At 48.9% G+C, this 9,016-nt stretch overlaps 3 protein-coding genes across 3 annotated transcripts in view; all 3 read right to left on the minus strand.

Moving 5' to 3' along the window:
• Positions 1-382: 382 nt before the first annotated feature.
• BDCG_06332 (rds1) lies at positions 383-3,371 on the minus strand. The gene is made up of 2 exons (XM_045422066.1): positions 2,091-3,371; positions 383-1,964 (listed from the first exon to the last, which is right to left on the minus strand). The coding sequence occupies exons 1-2, from the start codon at positions 2,457-2,459 to the stop codon at positions 771-773; spliced, it is 1,563 nt and encodes a 520-aa protein (XP_045277789.1). The 5' UTR covers positions 2,460-3,371; the 3' UTR covers positions 383-770.
• Positions 3,372-3,388: 17 nt separating this feature from the next.
• BDCG_06333 (MFS phosphate transporter) lies at positions 3,389-6,820 on the minus strand. The gene is made up of 6 exons (XM_045422067.1): positions 6,402-6,820; positions 5,853-6,271; positions 5,536-5,703; positions 5,326-5,468; positions 4,684-5,253; positions 3,389-4,615 (listed from the first exon to the last, which is right to left on the minus strand). The coding sequence occupies exons 2-6, from the start codon at positions 6,185-6,187 to the stop codon at positions 3,744-3,746; spliced, it is 2,088 nt and encodes a 695-aa protein (XP_045277790.1). The 5' UTR covers positions 6,188-6,271; positions 6,402-6,820; the 3' UTR covers positions 3,389-3,743.
• Positions 6,821-7,839: 1,019 nt separating this feature from the next.
• Positions 7,840-9,016, minus strand: part of BDCG_06334 (uncharacterized protein) — a 3,128-nt gene continuing 1,951 nt past the window's right edge. The window contains exons 2-3 of the mRNA XM_045422068.1: positions 8,469-8,815; positions 7,840-8,310 (exon numbers count right to left, since the gene is read on the minus strand). Coding sequence (XP_045277791.1) covers positions 8,809-8,815 — 7 coding nt within the window. The 3' untranslated portion in view covers positions 7,840-8,310; positions 8,469-8,808. The remainder of the gene's footprint in view (positions 8,311-8,468; positions 8,816-9,016) is intronic.

Below are 9,016 nucleotides of genomic sequence, written 5' to 3' on the forward strand. Positions count from 1 at the left end.
TATGCAGGAGATGTTTAAGATGTCTTGATGTGCTGGTTTTTAAATATGCTGTCCTGACATTACTAGTTACAAGTTGTCTGATCATTGCAATATCTTCCAGCAAGAAGAGCCATCAATTGGCAAAGGGTAGATATTGTAACTCAATCGAACTTAATTATCCAACCCCTTCCCTACTCATATATGCACTGAGTCAGTTTTATTTATATTTGTTGTGATTTTGATGTTTAAATTTTCACCAGATTCCACTTCACATTCAACTAAATATCTCATGTTCATATGTTTCATAGTAGTTATCACAACATATATAATTATCAGAAATGTAATATTAGCAAACCCTGATATCAGTTGTAAAGATACATGTCTTGCTGTAAATGAAATATAATTAACTTCTAACTTGCCATGTTATATATGTATGTTATATCAGTGTGGATTGATAGCAGCTAAATATCAAACTATCAAACTCTTGAATCTCTCTCACCTAACTACATGTATTTACATATACATGCACAGTTTATAATTCCAAGAGACAGAAAAATGAATAACTATATATGTGGAAAATCATAAGTTACACATGCTCAACAACTATCCTGTCTTATCATCATTCTCCCCTTCCCCTTTTCATACACCCTCCCCCTCCTTCAACCCCACCACACCCAAAAGCAACAAATAACTTTTTAAGAGTATACATACATCCTCTCCTCCGAAACGATTAGAAACAAAGTCAATCCCCCCACCCCCCTGTCTCCCTCACTTATTAACCCCCCCTTTCTTTACCCAGCCTGATAAACCGCCGGCCCCGCCACAACATGCGGATTAATCAAACTCAAATTAAACGGCGTAAGGAACGGATTCGAATCCGTAAGCGCAATGAAAATCGTCCCGTTGATCGCCGGGTCGCCCTCGTACGTCGAGAGGTCTGGTTGTATCGTGAGCCCGCTCCCTGCAGCACCACCACCACCACCACCACCGCCAGTAGTCCCGTTATCACTAACCTGCCGGGGATCTAGGAACTCTATGCGGCCGTGGGCCCTACGGCCACTACCACGACCACCACGACCACCACCGCCGCCGCCGCCTGTGGTTGAATTAGTCGCGTTCCCCACACCTCCACCCATCATGACCACATCCGTTAGCGGCGAATACGTCACATTCAGCTGCGTCACCCACGCCACAAACGCCGGCGGGCCCGCCGCGCTGGAATGGGTGACATAGCCATTGCCCGGGCCGACAGGTTTTCCCGGCGCCTCCCACTGCAGGCGCACCGGGCGGCCCGGGCGGGAGAGCGGGATGGAGCGGTTCTGCGTGATGGCTGGCCCGCACTCGGAGACATTGCAGCGCTGCCGCGGCGGGATCTCGGTGAAGTTCGCCGAGTTGAGCCAGGGGCCCAGAGTCTCGTTGACGGCGGCGGAGCCGTTGGTGCGGAACGGGTTGGGCTGGCTGAGCACGCGCAGCGCGGGGAAGTTCTGCCAGACCAGCCGCGACTGGTTGGTTGTGGGGCACGAGGCGATGTAGGGCGCCAGCAGGGACCAGGCCCACGACTGCGGGATGCCGACTTCGAACCACACGGGCATGGGGAAGAGGCCTTCGAATTGGCGGAAGATTACCTGCTGGCGGGCCGTGACGGTTACAGAGCGCAGGACCAGAGCGGCTGCTTCGCGCGAGGTGAGGTGCGGGAGGAAGCCGTAGACGCCGGCCTCGTTGTTGCGGATGAGTTTCTGGGAGAAGTCGAGCCATTCGCGGACGTCGGTGAAGTTTGGATAGTTGTAGTTGCATTGCTTGGGCGCGGCGCGGCCGAGGATGTTGGTGAGCATCGTTGCGTGGCCGACTACTTGCTCGCTCATGAAACTAATGAGATAGCGGTCTTCGCTGGACAGGTTGGCGTTTGTCAATTCTTTTTGGGAGAAGTGGGATAAGCCGTAGTCGAGGAGATCGAGCTCTATCCATTTGAAGTACAGGGCGAGCGCCTAGCACATCCATATCAACTGCGTTAGATGAGTGTCTTATGCTCCCGCGTGATTTACAGAGACATCTCAATGAGGGGGAAAAAAAGAAAAAGGAAAAAGAAGGAGGTGGCGAGTGTAAACACGTACAAGAGATTGGAAATCATAGTCACTCTTCGCATTATAAACGGGCATTGTGCCATTCGTCCCAAGGCCGCCTCCGGGGACGTATGGAGCAGGCTGGGGATCATGAAGCCGTCCATCGCTAGGATACGTTGTTGCATTTGCCGGAGCAGGCTTGGGCGAGATAGCCGTCCCCAAAATGGCCGTTCCCGACAAAGCGCCAGTAACAGTTGGTGTGCCTGTGAACGAGCCACGGGAGACATCGATGCCGGTGACTGTTGGAACCGATGCAGGGACCACGATGCCATCTGCATACGTGATACTCCTTTGTGCTGATACCACGATGATGGCGTAAGCGCTCGCAAGGAGCCCTATGACCGTTTGTTTGAGAGACATTGTCGTTGGTGTATATAGGGGGTTATAATGACCTTGGTGTCAGGATGGGTAGCAGCAGTAACGGAAAGAAGTGCTTGGGGGTATAGATGATCAGGGAGGGCTTGTTTTCAACTTAATACGGCCATGAAAAAGGGCCATATCGCTAATCCCGAAAAAGCCAAAAATCCTGCATGATTTGAATGGGATGGATGGAGGGGAGGCGAAAGTTGAAATGAGCCATGCCTAGCACAACTCCCTTAGGTGAAGAGGTAGATGTACTGTACAATCGGCTGAACAGTTCAACGTAGCCCAATGATGCCATCGTATTCCAACCTATGAACGCATAATGAGCCAAAGAGCAGGACACAACTCCGGTGAACTCCGGATCTCGTTAATTGAGTTCTACATGACCCAGTAGAGTGCAGCCGTAGCTTTCATAGTCAGCGATACAGCAATGGCTTGTCCGCGCGTCGAGCTTGGTCTCATCTTCCGTATAGAATTCACAAAATAGATAGCCCTGCATGTCAAGGGGTTAATTGGTCATAGTCGCGGTGATTCGAGCTTTCCCTAAGGGGTCTCCAATCGGACTATCATGGTTTCCCCCGGCTAACCGAGGAGACCCCTCCAGCCTCCAAGAACAAAAAGGGAAGAAAGCTGTACTGTTTGATTAGATAAACTGAAGTAGGACTGCTGTGTACTGCCTTATTTTAAGGATTCTTGCAGCAGACTTCCGGGTAATCTGCACGCTTTGGACGCATCTTGATACGATAGATCTGGAAAAGTGCGCCAAAACAGTCGATCGTGAGCTGGGGGTTGACGTAGCTTGAAACCTTAAGTGCGATAAGCTTATCGGATTCACAAAGGACAAGCCCGTAGACGGGCTGCTATCAAACCTTAAATTGTGCGTAGCATGCACGCCCAAAAAGTAAGGAGATTAAGTGTGTTAGCTCATAAAGTCAAAACAGGAAAATATATATATATATATATATGTATGTACTGTACATGTATATGCATATACCTGTATAATGGGAGGGATATGTACCCATGTATGTAAAGAAAAACAATAACTAAAATTCATCAACCAAAACAGATGCCTGAATATGATATCATGGTTAAATCATTGTATAAGTAATTTGCGCCTTTTTTCTTTTTTAGTCATGTATGTGGGGTAATATGATAGCCAAACAGAACTCAGATGAACAATCTCAAAAAAAGAAAGTGTCAAAAATATACGAATCAAAAGTCGAAAATGAGATTGGAGGTTTAGGGGGGGGGGAATGTAAACAGAGCACACCTCTACTCTACTCAAGAAATATTGCTCCCCAAATCCGCCTTCGGCGGTGGCAACATCTCTTCGGAAAGCCGTGCCGGTGAAATAACATCACCCATCGAGTCACCGCCGTTCTCATCACGATCACTAACATCACTAACGTCACTAGCAGCAGCAGCAGCGGCGGCAACGGCGGCCTGCTTCTCGTTCACAAAAATCATCGGGCTCGTCCGCTCGAAATACGACAGGACATGCGCGTGCTTAAGGCCCTCATCCAAGTCTTCCCCTTCAAACTGCAGCTCCTCCGCGGCCCGGCGCGCCATGAGCGCCTCCCAGTCCCCGCGCATCTCGTCGACTTTGCGCTTATAGTCCAGATCGGCGTCGTAGTACTTGCCCGCGCCGCGGAAGCGTTCCCAGAGCGACAGATGCTTCGGGTGTACGGCGGGGCCGTGGTATTCGCTCTCGCGCCCGCTGCGGAGGTAGTGCCAGCGGCGCTCTTGTTCCTTGAGGTCCAGCCCTGTGGTATCTGGGAGGAAGAGCCAGGTGATGACCATCCCTGCCAGGCCGAACCAGGGGACGACGTAGAATTTGGTTTGGGTGTCGATGTAGTTGTAGAGGACGGCGGCGAGGAGGGCACCGAGCTTACCAACTGCGGCGGCAAACCCGTGGGCTGTTGCACGGATGGGGGTGGGGAATACCTCTGCTGCGACGAGGAAGGTGACTGCGTTGGGCCCGAATTGGTTGAAGAAGCTGCTGAGGAAGTACATGGCCTGGAATGCGTGGATGTGTTCTGGGGAGGTGTAGTATTCGAAGTTGAAGGCGGGGATGATGAAGAAGATGAAATCCATTAGGAATCCGACTTGCTGCATCCTTTTTCGGCCATAGAGTTTGTTGTCGATGAAGAAAGCTGTTGAATTGCCATTAGCAAACGGATAAAGGGAGGATGACAGGGTCTAGTTGATCGATCGCACATACCAGCCATATAATATCCCACAAGCGAAACGCCAACGTTGATCAGGTTATATAACCAACCCGGCATAATCGAATTAGAATTCGGACTAATGACAGCAATAAACTCACTCTGGAAGAGCTTATTACCGTAAAAGAACACATCATTTGCAAACCAACTACCTGCGGTAGCTATTAGACGGGGGCCAAAGTATTTGAAAGCCAGAACCAGAGACTGGGTGTCGTAGCCTGTTACTTTAGCCTTAGCCTTGGCAATCGACAGCTGTTTGCTGGCTGCTTTCATCTTGAAGTAACGGTAGTAAACTAGCCAAAGGGTGCCGACAGCAGGGATGGCGAAAGAGACACGATAAGTCCATTGGGCGGCCACGGTCGAGTAAGGCGGGTTCCCGCTACCGTGGTGAAAACAGAGGAGGAGGATAATCAAGAGGACCTGGTTGAAGAACTGGCCCCAGCCTTGCATCAAAAAGGCGCTGGTCACTTTGCGGCCACGATGGAGTCGATCCTCCTTGTTGGAGACTCTGCCAGAACCCACGGCGTTTTCCATCCCACTGGTAGCTGTCATTGGGTATTCTCCTCCTATATACACGGGATTTATTAGACAAACGATATAATCATTTTTCCTCACGATCTAAAGCTGATAATACATACCGACTCCTATACCGTAGAAGAAGAGGGACCAGACATAGCAGATAACCCAGCCATTTTGGGTGACGCCCCAGGCCGCAGTGATCATCACCAGCCCGAGAAGCATGATAACGGCATCTTGGATGAGGCCAAATCGTCGTCCAACCCTAGATGGAGTTAGTAAAAATCGAATGTACATATGTGTATGAATATATTTTCATAACTAATTCATACCAGTCACCAATGATGCCAACTATTATCTGGCCAACAATGATTCCGCAAATCTCCAGATACTCCACGGCGGCAATCCAGGTGGGATTGCAGATTTCCTTCGTGGCCCAACATTCCGGAAATGCCCTTTGGAACAACGGCTTGATATTCCCAATGGAAAATAGAACGTATCTACATGGTCAAGAGGAAGTTAGTTAGCTTCGTCTCTTTTCGGGAGTCAATGCTAAGCAATGCCCAGCATTCCTAACCCAGCCGCCAAGGGCTGGGCAGTCCGGTCTCATGGATAAACGACCCACTCAACGGGCACTAATGGCACTCACCCTTCAAGTCCCAGCCCAGCGCCCGGAAGCACCATGTTTCTAAAATAGTACGCGACGGGGGCCAGCGGGTCCTGCTTGAACATTGTCCAGAAGCCGGCAAACTCCCTAGCGGCCTCCGCGGCGTCATATTTGCAGACGAAGGCGATGCGCCGGTACAGGGGCAGGTCGGCCCAGTACACGCCGTCCGGGGTGTAGCTGTCGTTGGGGCGGATGTAGGCGTCAAAGGCCTCCTTTTCACTCAGGTTCATGTCATGGTGGTTGTACGTGGGGGGGGTGGGAGGCGAGGAGGAGGAGGAGGAAGAGGAAGAGGAGAGGTCGGAGCCAAAATCGGCCATTGAGTTGTCTCTAATCTATATGTATAATGTATATATAATGTATATACAGGGCTTGACTTAGATTTCTGGAGATCCTACTGTAGGCTGTATAGAGAGAGAGAGAGATTGTCAGCGGGGTAGCCAAGACAGACATAAAAATACAGCCAACAGCCCGTCCACGTTGACCGTCTCAAGGTTGTGAGTGGTGAGTCGTTGGCAGGAGAATGAGACTCACTGCAAAACAAGCAATGCCAATGCTAGTCCGGCGCAGATCACACCAGGGATGTCAATTCCGTCAATCCCTAGTTATATCTTCTTCTTCTTCTTCTTCTTCTTCTTCTTCTTCAGCCAACTCTCTCGTCGCAGCACACGCGGAGACACGGGGAGATGGTGAGAGAGGGGGAGGGAGATGGGAGGGAGGTAGGATAGGAGTATGAAGAAAAAAAAGTTGTATAGCCCTTCCCTTCTATGTGATGTAGCGAGCGAGGAGGAGAGAAGAAAGAAAGAAAGAAAAGAAAGAAAGAAAAGAAGAGGGAGAAGTAAAAGAAGCCCAACCCCACACCAGGCCGGGCATCCACCGTATCATTACCATTATTACTACTGTATAGATACATATATATACATGTATATACATATATAACTATATAACCATATGAGGATATCCGGAAAATGAAACAGGTCTCCAGTTTTCCGTGCGGGTGTCGTCGTTTTCCAGTATATAACTTCTTCTGGGCGGGAAGGTTCCAGCGCGGAGGAAAGAGGGTCCACAGTCGGTCCGGTCCACGGGTGGGGGGGGGGGGGGGGCGCGATGGAGGTCTGCGCTGGCCAATCACAGCCCTGCATCCCGTCACGTTGTGCAACCGTTGCTCCTGTTGAGGAAAGGCGGGCCCCACCATTTTCCCGGCTGAACAAAAGTGGGTTCCTGCTCCTTTGTTGGGACTAAGCCCTATCTACGTAGTAACATCCTCCGTATGATGGAGTATGGAAGTATGGAGTACTTATACATACAGATACATACAGATACGAGGTTATAACTAAGTATTAAGATACTACATAACAATACATGGTTGGATGGAAACTGAGACATTTCACCTAGGTAGATATACTGGTGGTATGCGTACCAGTTGTTGGCAACTGTACGCGTCGTCGGAGGCGCAGCCCCGCTCGGGCTGACCGAGTATACGAGTATACATACATACATACATACATACATACATACATACATACATACATACATACATGCATACATACAATCAGCCGGGAATTATATAGATTAGTTATCTCTTCCCTGCCGAAGATCATCTTAGATCGAAGTCTATCACTATCTATCCACCTATATTCCTATTACTTCCACGTCCAACCAGCGGGAATTGTATTTATTGTTTATACAGTCATCTATCTATCATCAATACCTCTATATCAGATAAATCAGAAATGGGGAGCTGACTGATCTACTCTAATAACAGAACATACACATACATACAGACAATACACGAAGAGGATCGAATGATTGCCCACTTCCAAATTCCAGAAGTTCCCGAGGTCTTGTTCCTGTGTAACGTGTAACGTGTGAACGAAGCTGATGGCCTAAGTTACCTGAATGGAATTGTTTCTTTCAAAATTGGTTTTGCAACCTCTTTTTTTATTTTTATTTTTATTTTATTTTTATTTTATTTCTATTTTCATTTTTGGCTTTGTCTCCTAAGCCAGCCTTTGCTGGGAAGAAAACAGGAATGAATAGAAAAGAAAAACAATTGATTTAAAATCAATCTAATATACCTCACAACAGGCTGTAATTGCACATGCAAAACGATATGAAAAACACCTCCCCGGACTAAGAGACACAAGCTCATTCGACCTCAAAATGGCAACCGACCCCTATATCGAATCAAAGGGCTCATCTACTATATCATATCTCTATCCTGATCTCCTCTACTATATCTCTCTATCCTCATCCCTCATCTCCACCCCATCACCACGAACCCGCCTTCTTCAAAAACCGAAACGCCCCTCCTTCTTCTTCCCCGCTCACCTCCTCCAGAAACGAAACAAGCCCCAACTGGCCCGCGAGCTCCCGCACCATCTCAATCGCCCCGCGGATCTCCGGCCCCGTGATGCCCAGATTCCGGCAGCCGAAGAAGTGTCTATTTCCCACCATCATCACAGTAAGAAATTCGTGGACGTTAGCCAAATCATCCTTAACCCCAACGCCGATATATATATATATATATATATATCATCAATCATCAATTAATAGAAAGAAGAATAAATTAAAAAAAATAAAAAATAAAATAAAACTCACCCCTTCGCCTGCGCCCCAACCACATCCGCCAAACAACACACAAACTCCAGCAACACCGTCTCTCGCCCGTCCAGAATCCGCATCTCAGCCATCAACTCGCCATAGATGCTCGACACCGCGAAATAGCTCAGGTCGCCCGCCGAACTCGCGCTCATCGACGAGAGCACCCGCTCCGTGTGGTTCGCGTAGATCTGCGTGAAGAAGTGCTTGCCGCGTGCGTAGCGGGCCTCGGCGCTCGGGAACGTCAAGAGGCTGCGCAGGGGTTTGTCGGATTTCAGGGTTGTGTGGATGGCTGGCGCGGTGTGGGTGGTGAGCGAGGATTGGAGGGCGAGGAGGCCGTTTATGCCCTGGTTATTTTGGTTGGTTAGGTTTTTTTTTTTTTTTTTTTTTTTTTTTTTTTTGGGTGGGTGCCGGGGGGGGGGGGGGGGGATCAAAATCCCGAGATATTCAATAAAATAATCTGGACAATATTAACAACCTCGCCCAGCTCCCTACCCGCAAATCGGGTCATTGAGCGTTGTAGACATAGGCTATTGATAATAATAAAG

Source organism: Blastomyces dermatitidis, assembly GCF_000003525.1.
Source record: "Blastomyces dermatitidis ER-3 genomic scaffold supercont1.6, whole genome shotgun sequence".
In the NCBI taxonomy this organism is placed as follows: domain Eukaryota; kingdom Fungi; phylum Ascomycota; class Eurotiomycetes; order Onygenales; family Ajellomycetaceae; genus Blastomyces; species Blastomyces dermatitidis.

Coding starts and splice junctions, on each gene's coding strand:
- BDCG_06332 (XM_045422066.1), bottom strand. CDS start 2,459: ATGTCTCTCAAACAAACGGTCATAGGGCTCCTTGCGAGCGCTTACGCC. Junction 1,965..2,090: donor ACTATGATTTCCAATCTCTT/GTACGTGTTTAC, acceptor TGGATGTGCTAG/GCGCTCGCCCTGTACTTCAA.
- BDCG_06333 (XM_045422067.1), bottom strand. CDS start 6,187: ATGGCCGATTTTGGCTCCGACCTCTCCTCTTCCTCTTCCTCCTCCTCC. Junction 5,469..5,535: donor GTTGGCATCATTGGTGACTG/GTATGAATTAGT, acceptor AACTCCATCTAG/GGTTGGACGACGATTTGGCC. Junction 5,254..5,325: donor CTTCTACGGTATAGGAGTCG/GTATGTATTATC, acceptor CCGTGTATATAG/GAGGAGAATACCCAATGACA.